This window comes from Canis lupus, chromosome 31 (assembly GCF_003254725.2).
Source record: "Canis lupus dingo isolate Sandy chromosome 31, ASM325472v2, whole genome shotgun sequence".
NCBI lineage: Eukaryota > Metazoa > Chordata > Mammalia > Carnivora > Canidae > Canis > Canis lupus.
The window spans coordinates 8817047-8839295 of NC_064273.1; the positions used below are offsets into that span (position 1 = coordinate 8817047).

At 34.5% G+C, this 22249-nt stretch overlaps 1 protein-coding gene across 7 annotated transcripts in view; it reads left to right on the forward strand.

Annotated features, from left to right (window-relative positions):
* The window catches only part of ROBO1 (roundabout guidance receptor 1), a 1126854-nt gene that overhangs the window by 971373 nt on the left and 133232 nt on the right, over positions 1-22249 (forward strand). For all 7 annotated transcript variants that reach the window (XM_025449655.3, XM_049104797.1, XM_049104795.1 and 4 more), the window contains one exon: positions 13436-13593. In XM_025449655.3, coding sequence (XP_025305440.2) covers positions 13436-13593 — 158 coding nt within the window. The remainder of the gene's footprint in view (positions 1-13435; positions 13594-22249) is intronic.

Genomic DNA, 22249 nt, shown 5'->3' on the forward strand with positions numbered 1-22249 from the left:
TAACTTAGCATCAAGCTTACTCTAAAAATCCTGAATTTTATAATATGAAAAAATACATATTTTTGTCCATAGGAAGTTCTATTGATTTTAGAAACCAAACTTTAATGAGTATTTTAAATTATAATGTCACTGAGTCTGCCTCCTTTAGTCAAAATGCATTATCATTAATTGCAGGTCAGAGGGTTATACACTACTTTTTGTATGTCCTCCAAATAGATGAGAAAGTATAGAAACTTAAAAATTGATAGCTGAAGTTGTCATTTTTTATTTAGTTTGTATTGCAACTTATAAAGAAATGTTGATGTTGATAGGGAACTTGCATATGTCAAGGAGCCTAGCAAATATTTAGAAAACAGGTGTATCAACATATTTAAAATACAGACAAAAGTTTTATGATAATCAGGGATTTTTATTGGCTAGTTATAAACTCCTTGGTTCAAAACTATAGTAATAAATTTAAAAATAGTTAAAAAAGCAGATGTTACAGCTGCTCTCTGTAGAAAAACAAAACCTTGTACATTTGTTTAATATAAGAAATGTTGCTGTTCCAACTGGGATATGTTAAAGGATAATAATCCAAATCCAGAGGACTCTTTGTTTTTATTTGAGTTCCTTAAAGTTACTAATGACTTTATGGTTCTTTAAGTTGGTTTAGGATATTTTCAAAGACCAGGCAGCTACCCTTGTCCTGAGAACCATTTGTTCCTCATTATAAGCAGGGGTCTTTCTTAAAATCTCCAGAGAAAGCATTTGGCCCTCTTTCCCCATAAGACGGAGTGTGTTTGATTCCATTTTGACTATTGATCATTTAAGTTGTATTTTCATCTGTTCAATCTTAGATAATTTACTAAACTCAGTAAAATTATTGATTACATTTAGCTTGTTTTTCTTTAAGTTTATAGTCATAAACATGAAACATGGAAGCATCAGCTCAAATTCATGATGAATTTTATAAACTTCCAAAATTTTCCTCAGAGAAGTTAATTCATGTTCATTTCTAAGGTGAGGACCTGTACCTGCTGGGCCTTTAGGTCATGACTCCATTTGGAAATAGACATGATTTGCTAACTCCTTCAAAGCTGATGACTAGGTTAAGTAGGAGTAGGGGCTTTATTTAGGGCACTGATCTTCACACCAGAATTTCTGTACGTTGTAAAAGTGCATGGGGCGTGCTGGTTTTGCATTTTCTAGATTCTAGAGATTTCTAGATTCTCACTTTCTCTCTCTAGCATTCCTAAAACTGGCATGCCAGAAAATGTCCTTCTGTGGAATTCCCTTTTCTTTCCTTGACTTTCATATTAGCCCTTCTTGCACTTTATAAACAAAAAACATGCTGTTTAGACTTCCAGAATCTTTCTGTGGTGACTGTGGTGAACCTGAAGAGGTGTGGAAAGCTCCTTGGCAGCAAACACAGAACTAGTTCTACCTGCCTTATTTCAAAGCTGAGGGGACCTCAAGGCTGATCAGTAAGCAGCAACAATAAGTCTCAAGCATAAAAGCAAATTGCATGAGGATAAAATTGGGTAGGAGTTGGAATGAAGGTGCAAATTCAAGGAGATTGAAAAATGAATAATGTAAAGTTTACAACTTAAAAAGTGTACCTATGTATTTATGTGCATTTCCATGGACCATGGTGGGCATCTAATCATGGTGGTCTTTATGGTTCATCAGATGTTCTCAAGAAGCAAGAGCAGTTTTCTTTTGAATTTAATGTTTATGATAGGCCAGCAATTTTAAATACTGTAGCCACTTAAACTTTCAAAGACCAGTTTTGAAGTATGAGAAGAGTACATGGCCTTTTAAATTATTGGAGGGGACACCAGTAAAATGGTTTGTGAGAATCAATGAATCAGGCCTTCTCAGGTATAGTAAGCTGACAGCATGTCAGACGTTTCTTAATATTGAAAAGAGTTATGATCTTATAAAAGGAATTACAAAGCAATCTTTAGCTGTTCTGAACTAGGACCTTTGGGAGGCATCTTTGGCCAGTTTCTAATTGCTTCGCTGGCTCATTGCCATTGTAGCTCTCTAGGACTTGGATTAGTCTTCTGGATTGTTGATTGCAGGTGTTCTGCATACAGTAAATGCACCTGAAACTTACACTGGGTTCAGGTGAAGAGTGGTGGAACACGTAGGTACCGTAGGTACCGTTGGTAGCACCGAATCAACTTCCATTACAGTTTCCAGGGACGTCTGGGTGGCTCAGCAGTTAAGTGCCTGCATTGGCCCAGGGTGTGATCCTGGGGTCCCAGGATTGAGTCCCATATCGGGCTCCATGCATGGAGCCTGCTTCTCCCTCTGCCTGTGTCTCTGCCTCTCTCTCTCTCTGTGTCTCTCGTGAATAAATAGATAAGATCTTTTTAAAAAGTTTCCATTTCCTTTTTTTTTTTAATTTTTATTTATTTATGATAGGCACACAGTGAGAGAGAAAGAGGCAGAGACACAGGCAGAGGGAGAAGCAGGCTCCATGCACCGGGAGCCCGACGTGGAATTCGATCCCGGGTCTCCAGGACCGTGCCCTGGGCCAAAGGCAAGCGCCAAACCGCTGCGCCACCCAGGGATCCCAAAAAGTTTCCATTTCCATTACCTGATATAAAAATAGGTTCGGGGTACCCAGGTGCCTCAGTTGGTTAAGCGTTTGTGTGCCTTTGGCTCAGGTCATGATCCTGGAGTCCTGGGATTGAGTCCCTGCATGGAGCTCCCTGCCTCCCCGCCCCAATAAAGTTTTTTAAAAAGTTAGGATCACATACTCAAGTAACATTTAGCAATGATTCATAATTTGAGATTTTTATTTTGATAGAGCATTATTTTTATCATGTTCAATATTTTTTTCCTCTCAAAGTTCTATAAGCTTAAATTTTATATTTCATAAAACACTGAGTATAACTGGTTTAGATAGCATCCTTAACAGAAGTTATAAAATGATTTGCTTTTCTACTAATTTAATGTCTAGTAACCTTTAGTCAGGTTTGTTAGCATGACTCCTAGTTATCAGCAAAATGAGGTCTTAAACTTTGCCAAGGAGCTGAAGGTTGATTGAACTCTCCCAAGGGCTCCCTAGTTTGTTAGGGAAGGCAGCTCACACAGCTACATAGTTGCATATTTGTTATGTTCCTTGGAGATTGAAAGCTCTGTTAGATACTTGGTATTATATTCTGAAGCCCCCAGACAGCTTGTGATAGGGAAGATATAAGGAATTAACAGATCTGAAAGTTATTATGTTGGGAAGTAGTCACAGTGATTTAGGGCAGATTGTCACCAATTAAAGACCCTTTTTGTTTAGTTGATGTGTCTCTGGGTATGCTATTTAGACTTATTTTTTTTCCTATCACTATTCCTTTCAGTTGAGGGAGGGGGTATGTTATAATTGGCAATCTTAATTATGCTGCACAAAGATACATTAGTGAGAATAGTTTTTTTGTGGTATGTTTTTTAATCCAATAGCTATTTTCTCCAGCTCTTCCCAATTACCAGGGAGGTTTTAACGAGATCATTTTAAACTGTGAGGATTTTTCTCCCTTGAGACTGTTAACCATTAGACTTTCCATAAAATGTGAAAACTCCCTTTTAGCTGTTCTCCTGTGTAGCTGCTGGCATCTTGGGCTTGAGAGGGTAAAGAAACACCTGGTTTTTTGTTTGTTTTTTTACAATCACCTTTGTTTCCTTGCAAATACTTTAATTAGAATACATTCCAGTCTCAGGCACTTTAAAAAATGTGTCTTTATGAAAATAGTTGCTTCAAGATCTAGCCTGGCCATGTCCACTAACTCACTGTATAACCTGAGTCCTTTTAATTTCTGGACTTTGGGTCCTCAGTTGTAATTGGGGGTGGGGATGGAAGTGGAGGAGTTTGTACTTAGGTTATATGAAGTTCTGATATTATAAGCTATAGTAATATAGGCCAATGTTAAGGCATTATTTTAAACAAGGGATGAAAAACTCCCCCCATTTCACTTCAGTGTGATGGGGAAGACTGGATATATTTTGAAATGGCACCAAAGTGGAGTCCTCTTATCAACCACCAAGGAGACAAAGTCAGGTCTGAGTATCCCTCTCCTAGAAAGCCAGTCAGGTTTAGTGCTAAAAATGCAAGCTTTGGTATCCAACCGAATCCAGGTCCAAATCCTATATTTATCACTTCTTAGCTTGCATACAGTATCAGTGCAGGAGCTAGGGAAATGTATTTATTCACTCATATGTCAGTTTAACACTAGACCTGAATTCTGCAGGACAGTCCCAGATGCGGAAGTGAAATCATATCCCCTTGATCTGCTTTGCATATTAAACTTTTGTCTAATATTTCAATGGAACAAAGCATTCTGTGATGAAACAAAAAGAGCAAGAGAAAAATCCTGAAGTGCTTTGAAAGCAGCGATCAATTATGTGTTGTTTATCCTGTTAGTCACCACCTCTAAACACAATACCTAGTACTTTTATTGAATGAATTAATAAGTGAATCACAAATCCTTAAGAATTTGATGACTCAGCATTTTCCCAGGGAACTTGATTATGCTTTAGCGATTTTGTAAACTTCTGACAAATGTGAACTCACTTATTATTCTAATCATGTAATTAACATTTAATATGCTATTGATTATCTTACACTTAAATAGTAAATTGAGCTTAATTTATGGCAGTCCTGAGAAGTACCCTATTATATTTTGAGTTATTTTATTCTGTGAACAAAATAACCGTATGAGTTTTTACTATCATTTGCTACTGTGGATAGCATCACAATATACCAGTTATTAATGGTCATATATATCACACATGTCCAGGCATATATAAATTTGTTTATATTTGTCTATATAATCAAAATATATTAGTTTTGTTTCTGATTTTAATGGGTTAAAATGATATAACATCCATCAAGCTAACTTAAAATTTGTAATTATAAAAATTATAGATTAATTGATCCAGGGATATTATCAGTTAGCAGTTCTAATTTGGAACATAGTAGTATAAAGGTGTGAACACGTAAAAATCAATCCTGTGTTGAATACTAAGGGGGAGAATTTGAAGCCATTGTATTTTTTAATCAATAAAACCATTTTTGTGTTATCCCTCTACTCTCGAATTATATCACTCAAACACACACACACACACACACACACACACACAAACACACACAAAGTTATCCTATTTCTCCTTAGGGAAAGATGTATTTGTATATTGTCTGTCTGTCCTCTTATACCTTCCTCTTATACCTTAAAAATGGTGTTTTCAGGGGTATCTTTTTGGCTCAGTCAGTGGAGCCTATGACTTTGATCCCAGGGTTGTGGGGTCAGGTCTCACATTAGAGATTACTTAAAAAAAATAAAATCTTAAAAAAATAAAACAGTAATAAATACAAATGACATGTCTGGTTACTCAAATCAGAAACCAGGATATCATTGTTGACATCTTTATTTCTGTCAACTTCAACCACTCAAGAGGTCATTTTGACTTTTACCTCCAGTATATACTTCTGTGCTCCCCTTTGCACCAAATCCAGGTTACCATAATAGTATAAAACCATCATTTTTCCCTTAATCACTGCAATAGTCTGCTAATTGGTCTCTCCACTTCCATTCTTATTTTTCTCTCCATTTCATTCACAGAGTGGCTATAATGAATATTTAAATATGATAATTCCATCATGAGACAGCTCTGCTTAAAAGCCATTGAAGTGCTTCCCATGGGAATTGAAATAAAAGCTGATGCTTTATCGTGGCTGCTGTGTACAGCAAACCTGACCCCCATGTACCGTGCCAACCTCGTATTGCTCGCTGCCAAACTGCCCTACTACCCCAGGTCTCAGTCTTTTCAAGTTCATTTACTGTACCAAGATTTTTCTTCAACCTGTGTTATTTCTGCCTTCATTGCACTTCCCCAGCCTGAGTTTTACTCATTTTTTTAGGCTTCACCTTAACTGTTATTTACTCACTGTTCTCTTACCTCCAATCTAAACGGTATTCCTCATTAGTTTCTCACATGCCATCCTATCCTGTTCCTTCAAGACATGAATTGCAATTACAGTTGCATATTTGTGTTGGTGTTTATTTGAATATTATCTGTTTATTCTCTAATATCTTGAGCACCATGAGTATAGGACTCTTGCCAATTTTTGTACTGTTTCATATAATGCCTAGCATTTCGTATATAATACCTATTGTAAACATTTACAGAATGCCTGCTATGTCTTGGGCATTGCTCTGGGCACTAGGTATATAGAGTGATAAAGACTATTCCCTGTTCTCTTGGAGCTGACATTTGAATACAAAGAGCCAGACAATGAATATATGAGCATATTCCTTTGATCAAGGACTCTCTCAGTGCCGGACACTAAATACAAAGTTGGAGTTTATCAAAGAAAGAACACATGCCTGTCTTGTCCCAATCAGGGTCCCATGGTTCAGATAGCCTCATTCTGTCTGTGTTTTTTTAACCCTGCCAAGCTATTCCTGAGTGTGACTTCGCTCTGGCACTTAGAGGCCTTCATCAATGGCATCCTTTGTCCTCCTTTGCATTTGTACTGGCAGCTGAGAAATTTGGCAATTCCTTGTGTAGTGACTAACAGTAATACCTCTTTGCAGATGTAATGCAGCATATAAATGGCAAATCCTGTACAAACACTAAATAATTAGTCTTCATAATAACTCTAACAAGACAGAGTGTAAAACTCTCTGTTTTGTATGGAAATAACTGAGTCATTGTGAATATACCTATCAAAATCACAGCACAGTGGAAGGATGTGATGTGTGTTGTGATTCTGAGATTCCTGACTTCTAGGTTTTTTTCAACTGCTAAAATAAACACATCTATAAATGATACCATGTAAGTGCTGTTTTACAAATGCCATATTTTCTTCATTCATAATTTTATAGTTGAGTATAAAGTATGTAAAATGCAAACATCTAATAAGCTAGAACCTATAATTTTAGCAACGTGACTTATTTTGGCAGTACATTTTTTTATGATACCCCCGATTCAAGTCTCCTGAATATTAGGTATTTAAATGTTCATCTGTATTGATGTATACCTTTCTCTAGAACACATTACTGATTCTAACTTCAATCTGGTGTGCTAAGCTTGCCTTCTCTTTGTCTTGATGACTTAATACCATAGTAATAAATGTTAAGGAATATCTTGTACTGTGTTCATTCCTGAAGTGAAATGATTAAACCATGAGGCACGGACTGCAGATAGCCATGAGGGCTTTTCATAGAGAGAGTCATTATGGTGTGCATATTTCTGCAAAATAGGATTGTGGCTTAAGCTTGGACTCAACCTGAAAGTTATTCTGTTAAGCGACCAGGAATGGGGTGCCTTCATTGCTGCAGCCCAGCAGAACACAGAGGAATGTAACTGTCTTTACATAAGCTTGTTCTTCCATGTTATATAAACAGATAAAGTACTTATTTTTTTTATTCTTCTGTTCACTATGTTCTGTATTCATTGTTAGTTAAAGTTGCATGGTGTTTGAAATCCATCCATACTATATAACTTCTTCAGAACATATAATTTGTTTTAAAAAAAGTACTGTTTAAAAAAAATGTACTATTTCTTAGGATACAGCATAAGAGGTTTGTGATATCTTCAAAAGCTCCAGTAGTTAAGAAAATAAGTGCTTTTACCAGCATATTTTCTTCCAGGATCTTAACCAAAGCATAATTTAAGTTTTAAAAATAAAGCTGTGTGCTATAAAAAAAAAACACAACTGGAAGATGACATAATTATTGAAGAGCAGTCATAGATATATTCAGTGCCAAATTTTAGAGTGAATATGTATCCTTTAGGAAACAATTATGGCTAAATCCTGACTTTGTACAGAATATATGTTGGGGGTTTGCATCATTTAAAAAATCAAACTCCTTAGCTTTAGAAGATGATGGGATAAGGTGAATAATACCTCACAGGATATTATTTTACAGGTTATCATTTTAGTATTCCTCTTCGATGGGTTAAGATATTTTTCTATAAATTTGTCCTTCTTATTGGAATGTTTTTAAAAGTTTGGAATTATTCTTCTAAGAAATGTTAAAGTGGGGATCCCTGGGTGGCTCAGCGGTTTAGCGCCTGTCTTTGGCCTGGGGCGCGATCCTGGAGTCCCGGGATCGAGTCCCGCGTCGGGCTCCCGGCATGGAGCCTGCTTCTCCCTCTGTCTGTGTCTCTGCCTCTCTCTCTCTCTCTCTCTCTCTATGTCTATCATAAAAATAAATAAATAAATCTTTAAAAAAAAAAAGATAAGTTACAGTGTTTTGGGGGCATCTGGCTGGCCCAGTCGCAGGAGCACACAACTCTTGATCTCAGGGTTGTGAGTTCAAGTTCCATGTTGGATGTAGAACTTAATTTTTTTTTTAAATAATAAGAAATGTTAAAGATTCTTGAACACACTTGAACCTCAGATAACATTTTGTTCTTCTGGATGATGCTGTGAGCTTACTAAGGAGGAATGCAAGTAGTTACAAAAGCCTTCATGATATACTTTGTTATCTAGCTCCTAAAACATAGATCTTAATATAAAATAACTTGCAGTGAAACTATTTTGTTGCCATTTTCTGACAAGGTGAAGATTAATGTTGTCTCTTGACAGACATCAGCATTTATGTAAACGTCACTGTAAGAAAAATACCAAAGTTGTAGTATAAGTGCCAGACACCAAGTATGTGTTCAGTATATATATATATTAAATGGAAGAATGATACCTATTTTGACATTAGATAACACTTACTTATTTCAGCATGTAGGTGGGCATCTCAATAGAGAACTAGAAGTATCATAAAAGGGAGTAATTTGTTCTCTGCTCAAAATTAAAGATTAGGTAGGCGATAAGTAATTTTTAAAGCAATTAAGGTGGATAAATATAACAAGCATGCTGTGACTAAACATCTATATAGTTCTTGTCTTTGATAATACCCTTCCTTTTTTATTTTCCTCTGATATACCCTAATTTTAAAGGACTTTATTGATATATTAATTTATTTTCCCAGTTGACAGTTTACTACTATTTGCTGCAGGGTTTACTTGACAAAGTAGTATTTTAAGTAGAAAAGAAAATCCTAGAACTGCATATTATTGTCTTCTCTTTTTTTCCAAGATATCTACTTCTAATTAGCATGCTTATATTTAATTAAAACACTTATTGTACAGCTCTTTTAGTCATTTTGTTGTTGAAATAAAAGCAAATTACTGAGAAGAGTTAGCACAACATACTAATCTGAATGATGAGTTGTAATTCTCAACATACCACTGAAATTTTGAAGTGGCGTCTTCCAAACATGGAAAAATCTGAGAAAACACAGAAATGCAGGAAATATTCAGTCAGTTGACTGTCAGAAGAGAAATTTCTCATTCAACTTCTGTCCCAATAGAAAGAGGCTGAAATAGTAATTGTATCATAATATTTATGTAGTTAGAATTGGGAACATTGTGTTCAGATATGACCAGATAGGTGGGCAAATTGATAGAGAAAAGGTCTTGGTGGATGAAGAGATCTGTGTTCTAGCACTGCTGCTAAATCTTTATAGATTACTTATTCTTAAAAGGAAACAAAAAATTCACATTGTCCTAGCCTTATTATAGGCACTAAGTAAGTGGGTAGTTGGTGTGGCTCCTTACATAGCAAATGTTCAATAAATGCTGGCTATTGTTAGCATTGTTTCATTGCTCACATTATCATTGTTATTATTTATGTGACATGCTTCTCTCCTCTCTGATGAGCCTTAGATTATTTAATTTCTAAAAGAAAGAGTTTGGATTACCCATCTCTCAGACTCCTAACTGCACCAGGATTCTGTGATTCATGAAGCAGAAGGCATTGTAGTTCACAGATGTTCACCACATGATTAGGGAACCAAATTAATTTGAGGAGCACTTGAGCCTTACCAAAATTAGTTAGTCATGAGACTGCAGTACACAATGAACAATCACTGTCAGGCCTTCTGCAATAACGGGGTGGATTTGTTGGAAATATAATTGATGAGATAGGTAAATGACATTTTATAGTAAAATGTTGGCATGTTCAAAAAAAAAAAAAAAGCACTGCCTTGAAAATGGGGTATCTTTGTTTCCTTCTCGTCTCTTCCTAACAAATAACACAAGCTAGTGACTAAGTTTCCTGGGACTCAGTTGCCTCTCTTTAGGGGATGGGTTAAATATTGTCAAAGACCAGTGCCTATTCTATAATTTTATGTCTTACTCAGTTCTAAAATTTCCCCCGGGGTCTTAGATGAGTATTATAAATATTAAACTGTCCATAATACTTGAAACAGTTTCTACTTAACATTTTTTTTCTGTTGCCCTGTTTCCTCAACATTACTCAAATAGATTGCAAAGTCAATGCTAAATTTTAGAATCTTTTTCTGAAAACATTTATCTATTTTGAGAATCATATTGAAATTGTATACTTTTCAGAAAGACCAATGATTGTATAGTTTTGTTTTGATTTAAAAGATATCTCTTAGTCAACTATATTTTTAGACAAAAAAAAAATAGTTCAAAGGAGATTCAAGATTCAATGATTCAATGAAGCTTATAAGCTTTTGGTGGGGTTTTTTTTCCTCCTAATTTAACAGAATGAAAAAGAGTGAAAAGCAGTTAAACCAAATTCTGTGTCCCAACCTGTGAACATAAAACATTATATACATGTGGAAGAAATGTAATATTAAGATAAACAGTGGTTTGTTTAATAACTTTTAGGTGATATCTACTTGGATACATTATCTCTCTATATAACATATATATGTAATATATATGTAATTCATTCTTTTTCAAATCCATATATAATCTTCTTTTCAAAAATTAGTTCCAGACTTTAGAATTTCATACTATTCATACTATCAAAAGTATGCATTTTGATTAATAACAATGTTAGAGAAGGAAAGATTTTTTTTAAGAAAAATGAACTGTGTTTGAGAATACTTATGGATACCATTGGCAGAAAAATCTGCCAAAATGCTGCCAATCATTTGAACTCAATTTTTAATTACTTAAATATGGACATAAATTAAGCAAATTGGATTTTAACTAAAAGTTCATACCATTTTATAATATGACATGTAATTATCCCCCCAAAAGGAAGTGTTCAAGACGAGTACAAGGAAGAAAGTTGCTTTTATAGAAGAGAGAAAAAAGTCTTCAATTCATAACTCTGCAGGGCTGCCTGTAGCCATAGGCAATATTAGGGTTTTATTCTTTACAGCTGCAAAAGTAATTGCATGAGCATTATCTAAGCAACAATCTTTAGTGGATTACATTTTGTTAGCTTTTCATTCTATACTGTAAAAACCCAAAAAACATAGAAAATGAAAAAAAAAACCCAACCTTGATTTATCTTAGACCTTTGATATTTCTGAAAGACATTTTATTTATTCATTGGTTTATTTGAGATATGATCTCAATTTGTAAATAAGATATAATGTTACTAAGTTTGTTTTAAGCTCACAAGTAGAAAAAATTGTACAAATGGTTTATTTTTACCTGAAAAGTATTGTCCTTTTGTGTGTTTCAAGGGTGTTAAAACTTCAGAGGTGTTATCTTAGATTAATAATGTAATCCAGTAAAGGTTCATACTACCTTACCTTCGTTAAGGTCCATTCATTTGCTTTTTCTATAAACCTTAGGTTTTATTTGTAGTACATTCTTAATACCTAATCATAACGTAAGTTTTTAGAAACAAGTCTTTAAACCCTGTTGTTTTACATTGTGGTAACAGTAGGTGGAGTTTTCAGTTCAACAAGGTTTACTTTTGTGTGCGTGTATTTTATTAATAAATATTGTACAGTATTAAAGTTAGAATTATAACAGTATGGTGTAATTGATTTTTCTTTTTCCTTTTACCATTCTTGCCTTAAGAGGACTACATCTTCCCTTTGAAGTCTTATTTTCCAAGTGTTAACATAGTCATGTTGTGCCCAAATTGTCTCAGTATGCAGATAAAAAAACAATTTTGTTTGAGTGGTTGTTAAAACTTACCCAGATGTGTACACATACTTAGCTGGAGTAGAAGAAAGAAAAGTAGACAATTAAAAGAGAAAAATACAGAATTATGTAAGCCTGTACATTTGTTTGAGGCTTTGAAACCAAAATATAAGCGTGGCTTTTGAAATAATAGTTTGAGGATAAGTTTTTTACAGTGTAGTACTTCATGCATGGAAATATTTCTAAATGTCATTGGAATAGAAGGACACCATTCCGGTACAAAATTGTACCAAACTCTGAGTTCACTGGATTTCAAATGATAAGTAACATTTATCACTTCAAATCTATGCACTTAACATATCAATGAACATTCTAAGTACCATCTAAAATAAGATTATGGAAATTGTTTGCATTAATTATGCACTGGAGAAAATGGAGTGGGAGAAAGATAATGTTTTTAGGTTTTGTGTTGAAGTATGTATCTCCATGTCTGCTTTGTAAATGTGGAAAGGGAGAGTATGTTCCAGTAAACAGTGTAGCTATGATTTAAGACTGATGCCAAAGAATTCATGATTTCTTGATGTTTACAAGAAACAGAGGGCAATTTTTTCTGTACGAGCCATTTTTGAAATACAAATCTGGCTAATTTTCCACATTTTATTCCAATAGTTACAAAGTGAATGATACTACTTGTTTTATAGTATGTTAATATCCAGTTGAGATCACTGTATTAAACTTTTCCTCCTCTAAAATACAAAGTTAATAACATAAATACTATTGATAATATCTCTCACCCTGATGAGGTTTGAGGATTCAAATAATATTTATCATACAATAACTAAAAACACGGAACATAGAAGATGCAAAGTGACATGATCAGTAGCAGCGCTCTTTTCATCCTTGGCTCCTTCTCACATTTGCTTCACTCAGTGATAAGGGAATAAGACAGTATTTTGAACGTAGTCATTTTGCAAATATGTCTAATGTTTCTATAATAAGCATTTTTAAATTGTAATGATTATATTCTTTTATACACTAATATTAAATATCTTTAAAATAACTCTCAAATGAATGCACATGTGGAAGTCTTTTTTGGTTTGTATGTGTATGTAATTCACTTACTAATAGAAAGCATCATCCCAATGTGTCATATAAGTAAAAGGACGTTTCAGTTTTATTCTTTAGCACATTAGCACATGGATGGCAAACTGTGGGCAGGAGGCAGAGAAGAAATACCAAAAAAAAAAAAAAAAAAAAGAAAGAAATACCAAACACTAACCGTGAGAGCATGAAATAGCAAAATACACTTGTCCACTGACCCATCGAGAATATCAAATTATCCCTGTTGTGTATGCTTAAGGCCAGACATCTTTATTAAGTTGCATATGTCTCTAAGTAGATATAGATTCTCCAAGATATACTGAGATGGGTATTACTAATAGTTTATTATTATAAATGTCTTTTTTGCTGGAGTTCAGAGATAAGGGCTATATATTTAACAATTGAGTATAATGATTTAATCTTGTTCCTGCAGTACTACGGGATGACTTCAGACAAAATCCTTCTGATGTCATGGTGGCAGTGGGGGAACCTGCTGTGATGGAATGCCAACCCCCACGAGGCCATCCTGAACCCACCATTTCGTGGAAGAAAGATGGCTCTCCACTGGATGATAAAGATGAAAGAATAACTGTGAGTGTTCAATTCAGTAGTGGGGAGTATAGATGTAACTATCTTCACCAAAGAAAAGAGAGAAAGGTGTGAAGTTGTGTTTGTTTTTTTTTATAAAGGGTTGCAATTATCTCCCATTTTCACTTCTTTTAGAATAAACATATTTCCATTTTCCCTGTGTTGACATGAAAATGAGTGTGGAAAATGTATGTTACTTAGTTTGGATATTAGTAAGAGAAAACTATAACTTCTACTTTAATGTCTTAGACTTAACACTTTTACGTATGATTTAGTTGTTATTATAATTCAAGGCATATCACATGTCCATATGCTACAGTAAAAATTGTTAAAAATTTGGTAATATAGTATGTTTCAGAAGGCCTCCTAAGTCACTTCAGGTTTGTTGGTTTTTTTTTTAATCTCTTTCTCCTTTTCAAATAGCTTGTGTATTCTGTAGAATTTATTATTTTTTCTGAAAACTAAAATCTCATTCTGAGTGATGGGTAATAATGGATTTATCTCATTCCAAAATAAAACCCTGTGACTAGATTATTAGATTTCAAATTCCTGCTAGGATACAAATAGAGAAGTCCACTCTCTGGACTAACAATGCATTTTCTTCTTGACATCAGTGAGTCTATATGACTTCTTTGCTTTTTCTTGGCTTTCTTCTATCTTGCAAGGTATTTGCTAAAGTAGCAAAATAACTGAACTCTCATTGATTCTGTGGTTGTACAGGACTGCCCTTTACGAGCTTCTTTGTTTTGCATGTACGCTCTGTCCTTTACAAATTCATTGGCCAAGGTTTAGAGATACTCAGGAGAATGTGTTTAAGGAAGAGTCACAGCTAAACATGTAGAAGAACAAAGTTATAACCAGACTATATAACTTTAATAAATGTTTGCTCTGTTTCTGAACAACCTGTTAGCAAATTAGCATCAGGATTAAATAGTGAAAAAGAAAATTGAGAAGGTTATGGTAGACAAATTTTAGGGACCTTGAAGAAAAATACCAAGCATTTTCCCTGCAGTGATCTGAATTACAAGGAGTCTTTCAAAGGATTTTTAGAATCCTAGCAGTTGAGGTAAGAATAACCCAGCTTATATTTTTAGGAGGTGCGGGAAAGTCACATGGCAAAGTGAACTATGTGAGAAACACTGGTTTGGGGAGGTGAAGTCAAGAGCACAGGGGCATAGAGACTATGGGAACAAATGCTTCTTTTATTGGTGATGACAGATTCCTTCTAGATTTATGTACAATTAAGATAATATCTTTGCCTTAAAAACATTTTAAGTCACCTAATGACCACTATCTGTAATTTCCATTTCCCTGCCTGAATGACTCAAACACATTGAAACCATTATTACACATTTTCTCCTTCAGATCTTTCCTGATTAATTACCTATGTATGTTTAATACAAATTAATGCTAAGCTTCTCAGCATTGGAGATGTAGCGTTAAGCAGAAATCCGTGAGTGCCCTTCTGAAGTTTATACTCTGTGAGTGAGTATACAGATAAAACCAAAATAGGTAGTATGCTGAACTATAATCAGTCCTATAGAAAATACTAAAGAGGTAGACAGATTAATTAAGGTGGGGGTAGGGTTTCAGTTTTAAACAGGAAGACCAGAGAATGCTTCTCATAAAGACCTGAAAACATTAAAGGAGAAGAATACACAAGTATCTAGAAAAGTAGGCAGACAAAAACAAGAAGTTTAAAGACCCTAAACATGGGGCCTACCAAACACATTTTTTTTTTTAAAGAGCAAAGTGGTCAGTGAGGGTTGAGCAGAGGGGAGATTGGTAGGAGATAATATTGGAGGAACAAGTAGCCAGACTGTAAGACCTTATAGATCTTGTAAATAGTTTGGCTTTTCCCCTTGAGTGAAGTGGAAAGCATCAGAGTTTTCTCAGCAGAATCCTCTGCTGTCTTGAGAACACACTGAAGGATTATAATGATTAAGCTAAGACACTAGTTGGGAGCTTTTGCAATAATCTAGGCAAGATGGAAATGGTGGTTTGGACCAGTCTGCCAGTCTGCTAGGAGGGGAAGTAGTGAGGAGTGGTTAAATTCTGGATCCACTGTGAAGCAATAGCCAACAGAATTTGCTAACAGACTGGATGTGGCTTGGAGAGAGAGAGAGAGAGGGAGAGAGAGAATGAGAGAAGAGTCAAAGCCTACCTTAATTGATTGGTCTGAGTAGTTGAAAATATTGAGATGCCACTGAATTTAGAAAGAGAAGATTTGGGGTTGAAAGTATCAGCTCAGTTTTGGACATTGTAATTTTGAAATTCTTATTAGATATCCAAGTATAAATGTCAAATAGGCAGTTTGAAATATGAGTCAGAAATTCAGAGTTGAGGTTGAGGCTGGAGAAAAAATTGAGTTGTGGTAGACATAGCAAGTACTCATTACTATGCAAGCCTCCCCTCCTTCTGGGCAGATGAAAGACTCTGCTTCCCAATTTTCTTGCTGTTGGGAGGGCCAATCTGACTGGTTCAGCTTCATGGGCTGTGAGTGGAAATTAAATAAATTGAATACTAGTGAGTGAGCCTCCAGCACTTTCTTTCTTTGCCATGTGGCAACCAAAAGAGGACACATGTTCCAAGTAGTGCAGTTACAGCACAGACACTCAAAGAGCCTGGGTCCCTGAGTTATGGGTACCAAAACTTTCCACCCCACACCTCTGTCTTTCCATGATGGACATCAAATTAGTGAGAAATCTTTGTTGTATTACGTCATGGAGCATTTCTTACCACAGACTAATGTATCTTATCCTGATGAGTATGGGAATCATCATCATGCACTTCTAAAAACACTTCTAAAAACAGAAGACTGAAGTCACCAAGGGAGTGATTATATGCAGAAAGGAAAAGAGGTCCATCTTTTAGCCCTCAGGGAGAAGAGGCAGAAAGTGCAGTGGAGACTGAGAATGAGTCGTGGAAAAGGAAGGAGAGCAGAGAGCAGCCGAGCAAAGATAGTGTTTTAAGGAGGTGGCAAAGACTGAGCCGAGCAAAGATAGTGTTTTAAGGAGGTGGCAAAGACTGAGTCAGTTGCAGCTGGTTCATCACATAATAGAAGGACTGAGAATTGACCATTGGATTGAACAACCTGGTGGTCACTCATTGATGACCTTCATAAGAGCAGTGTTAGTGGAAAAGAGGGGTTGAAACCTCATTGAACTGGTTCAGGAGAGATTGGAAAGATAGAAATCAGACACAGAGCATCAACAATTCTTTTTATAGTATATCCAATGTAGAAGATAATAAAGGTGATTGTAGCCTCATATTTTGAAAGTTCAGACTTAACTCTTAATACATGTGTATCTATGCTTTTTCCATGATATTAACGGTTTAGAACTGCTATGGCAAATTGGATTTTTTATAAATCCTCAGAACTTCCTATTGTATCACATATTGAATTTGAAGAGATGTCATGGTTTATGCCAAAATGTTTAATTTATTATTGGGTCTTTATTTATCCTTTGCTGTGCAGGGGATGCTGTCTTGTCAATACAGGGCACCGGTTCCCCTAAATATTAGTACTTTCAAATCAATATAAGAGCAACCTCTGATCAGGAATCAAACAATTTAAAGTTGCAATAACCCATGACTATGAAAAAATGCCAAGATGTTAATGTATAAATAATCTTAAAATCAGATAAAGGAAAAAAAATCAGTTAAAGGCCGCCAAAATGATGATCCACGATAGTGTTCCATATGCTAGAAAATGGTAACATCTGAAACGTACTATTTCTAAGACCATCTGTGTGTTTTGGATAAATTATGACTGTTAAACTGATAAAACACTTAGAGGTAAAAAACATACTTATACATGCAGGGAGATGAATAGATTAAAATCAGCAGTTTGGGTTCAGAATTACTGTTCTTGTTTAGATCATAATTGTTTTTGTTTTCCTTTAGGCGAGACTAAAATTGAATAATGAAAACAAAAATTTAAAACAGAAACAGAATGTCTACTGTCTTTAACAATTCTCTTTTTCCCCGCAAATTGAAAGTAGATTCTTAAGAGATATTGGGTATTAGACATTTTATGTGATTCTTCTTTCCTAAGCTTGTTTTCAAATAATTGTTTTCATTTCTGTTGTTAATGTATTTTGCCAAATGTGTTGAGTACAGATGAACAGGAGATTAAAGCACATAATATCTTTATGAAAGGCAAGTAAAGATTGCACAGTTATTGCTACAGTTTTGGTTATAGGAATTTCTAGAGTTCTTTAATGTGGTGGCTTTCTTTGTTGAAAATGTAAAGTATGACTCTCCCAGCTGTGAGAACAAAGACACACCCTTCAAAAAAAGGGCAAATATGTAATTGAATTGTAGCTGCACCTGTATTTTTGATGTTAAGTCATTTCTTTTTTACATTGACCTGGATTCTGAGCCAAATTTCAGATCTATAATGATTATAAACCAGCAATATATAAATAGCATTTTCTTATTTTCCTACCTGACAGGAGAATCTTTTAGAACTCTTTTGGCACTTATTTCTTAGAATAATTTGAAGGAAGACTTAGATGATCTTTAGTCTTTCTTCCTTTCTTCTACTTTTTTTTTCTAGACATGGGTATTTAGAGTTAGAAATGGAAGTAGTATAACTGGCAGACTGGATTAAATAGATTTACCTCCTATGCCTGAGAATTAGTCATAATCCTTATAATTAATAAATGAAATTTTCTCATAGAGATGAATCAGAGGACCAAAACTTTTTTTTTGGTAATGTAGAACATTTGGATATACCTTATAAAAAATGATATATTTATTTTATCTCATCACATTTCAGAAATATTGTGCTTAAATTCAAGATGATTTTGTAAAGTGAAAAATGTATAATGCTAAAATTAGGTAAAAAAAAAAAAAGTATTGAGCACTTTGCATGCCCCAGATACTCCACATTATCTCATTTAATTCCCTTGAAAACTCCATGAAAAGCATTTTTTTTCCCTTATGACACACTTATACTTGCTAATTAGTCTCCTAGAGACGATGATTGCGATGACGATGATAATGATAGTAAACATTTACTATAGCACTTGCTATGTACCAGGTCCTGTTCTAGGCACTTTATATGTGTTGACCCATTTAATCTTGACAACAACCTTGTCAGATAAATACTAAAATTTCACTAATATAGCAATTAACTCTGAATTGGCTGGGGGACAATTATGTGAGGGTCTGTCTTTTGCTCACTAATAACATTTTCTATTAGGATCCTATAGGTTTTGCTACATATATAATGACTTTCACTTGCAATCAATGTAAATTTCAACTAAAATGACCGTAACCTTTAATTTCTGCGGTAAAATATTACCTTTAGGGCACATCTTGCTGGCCTAGTCAGAAGATCATGCAACTGTTGATCTCAAGGTTATGAGTTCGAGCCCCGCATTGGGAGTAGAGATTACTTAAAATAAAATCTTTGTAAACATGTAATAAAATATTATCTTCATGTTTATAATGGTCTGGGGAGATAGTTCACACAGTGAAGGTTATGGTGGCCTTGAAACTAGGATTGGTACATTTAAGAATTGGTCTAGGTGCACCTGGGTGTCTCAGTTAGTTAAGCAGCCAACTCTTGATTTCAGCTCAGGTCATGATGTCAGGGTTGTGGGATCAACCACTGTGTTGGGCTCAGCACTCAGTGTGGAGTCAGCTTGAGATCTCTCTCTCTCTCCTTCTGCCCCTCCCCCTTCCTGGCACGTACTCTCTCTTCTAGCTCTGGAAACCCTACCTCAAAAGGTAAGAGGACGATAAATAACTTCACCATTTGACATTTAGAGAAAGAAGGATTTATATTAAAAAAGATATTTTAAATCAGTGAATTATTCACCTAATGGTGTTTTATAATTATCCAAATTGTGGATTAGCCAGATTCAAATATAATTAGCTATACAAGTTTCAAAACTTATTGCTGAAAAATTAAACAATTATAATAAATTATATAATGAATAAGAAATGTAGTTAAAGAAAATATTGCTGATGTTGTGAGTTGGCAATTTTGTATAGATACAATAAAATATAATAAAAACTAATACTGCAGCAGTAAAGTATAAATTGTGAGATCTACCTGGACTCAATTTTGAAATATCAGAGTTAGTTTCTTCATAGTAACCTTTGACTGTCATTTATCCTGAATGATTGCATTTTACTAGTTAAGAGAAAAGCTTAAAAACATTCATCTTTTCATGTTTGAAATTCTTAGCTTTTGAGCTAAACTTTACTAATGAATAAAACATGCTTTTTCCATTCTCTTTGTTTGTGGCTTTGTGACATAAACATTTTTTAATCACTTGTGTTATTCTTTGAGATAGACTGTACCTTGAATTTTTAATTTTTCTTCCTGTTTTATATGCTATAGTAGTATGCTAGAAATATTTTATATATCTTAAAATTTTTTTACTTAATTGAAAAAATTTAGATGATGGAGAAATAGTTTAATTATAAATTATTTATTTCCATTAAAGCCTCCGTCAGACTGGAAACCATTTTATTGTCAATTTCATCTACTTATCACATAACTATAGTAAGATTTTTTCATTCTCCTTTGAAAAAAGTAGAAAAAACATTTATTGCATTAGTGCATTTTACATGATAAGCAAGTGTATTAACTTTTTCTTAAGGTGACTTAGATGGGATGGCCAGCCACACTGGCTTGCTGGGGACTATCCTGGTATTTGCATTAAAAATCCCTAGTCCTGGGAAAACCAGGACAGGTGGTCACCCTAAGCCTAGATTGTAGGGAACTGATTTATATATGAATGAAAAATTGCATTCATGCAAGGTAAGTAAAAAATGATTAAAATATAAATAGATCAGTCTTCCTGTATCATTTCTTTCATAAACCAGTTAAGGATTTGAAAATAGGGAATGAAGAGACAAAGTCAGTTATACATTCCCATTCCCATGCTGGAGAGGTACAGTTGTTAGAATGCAGTATGTCATCAGTTCTTTTTCTAGTCCTTTTCTGCTTCCTGTGTGTCTTTGTAGGTTTCTTTGATTTCCCTCCTTGGTGTGATATTTTGGTGAAAAGCAGCTGACTCACATCCCATCCAAATCCCCAGTGTCCTCCAGATCCTTCACGAATTTGGCATTCAGCCTCTCCTTGCCAATTACTTCCTTTCCCCCCAATTCCCACATGTCTCCTTCCTAAGCCATCTGCTCCTCCTCCCTTCCTCCGATTAGTGCTTTCCTCTTCCTATTTCTTTTATTGTTCAATGTCTGCTGCTTCCTTTTCCCCTCTCTTCCCCTAGAGGAAATCAGCATACTTAATGTAGCTGATGTCATTGGGTCTCTTTTCCCTGAGAAGTTAAATTTGTGTTTCTGCAAAATAAATATGTAGTTCTGTTGTATGGAGATCAGAGGAAACTGGTAGAGTCAACCAGATTTTTTTTCTTGTCCCTCTTAGAGAGTCATACATATTACATATTTTATATTTTTTAATATAAAATGATAATATGATAATTAATAAACAAGAAGTTTATTAATGATTTAAATCTGAGTTAAGTCAGCATAAATCTATAATATGAATTACTAAAGTACTAAAGTACTAAAAATGAAGAAATGAGTTAAGAAAATAAATTTATGTGTACTATCCTGCTCTCTTAATTGTCACATTTAATAATTGAAACACAGCAGATTAATAGACTAAAACATGGCCTTTGGTATTAGAAGACCATATTATAACTTTGGGTTTCAACACATAAATACACGATCTTAAGGACATTTGATCTCTATAAATGTCATTGTTACCACCTGTGACATGAATCGTCTCTTAATACCCATGTTGGTTCAGTGGTGGTGTTGTGGAAATCCAGCGAGGCAATACATGTTAAATGTCATTATAAGTGGTGACACACTCTCTCTGTATATATAAGTAATAGATGTTCTAGTTGTTACTGTTGTTGGTATACCTGCCTGAACTCTGGATATATTTAATTACCAAAAACTCCATAGAAAAGGAAAATCAGGAACTGTTTGTGTCATAGCAGTTTTATCTTTTTTTGAATAAAAAAACAAAAAATATAAATATATATGAAAAGAGATCTAGCATTTATTTGTTTCATCTAAATTTCTATGTATATCTGATTCAACACTGGAGGAAATTTCATTTTCTATAGAACCACCAAGAGCATTCAGTTTAGGTGAATACTAGGAATAAAGTATTTAGACTAATACTGATACTAAGAAACAAATTTGAGTCCTCTGTACATCTTTATTGTGAAATACAGTGATCAACAGGGAATTCCACAAGAAAGTTTAAGGCCTAAAGCCCTAAGACATTCACTGTGTGTAACAAATTGACTTTTCTTCCATCCATGTAGTTATGTACAATTCTTCGGGGAATTAAGAAATGCTGTGATTCAGATGGGGATGCCAGTTGAGCAAGACTGGTTTATCTTCCCAAGGAACATCCTGAATGTTTCCTGAAACTTGTAATTCCACTTAAATAGTTAAACATATATTCATGTTTGGACACTGAAACTAGAAAAAGGAAAGCCACGTGGTCCAGACCCACTTGTAAAGTCTAAATACTCTTATGAAAGAATGATAATAAACGAAGACTTCTCAGTTCTAGCATACAAAGTAGTTTCAACGACAGTATAAGTAAAAACATAATCCTGGTGAGCATTTAGTTATTGCTCTAGTTTTATAACTATAT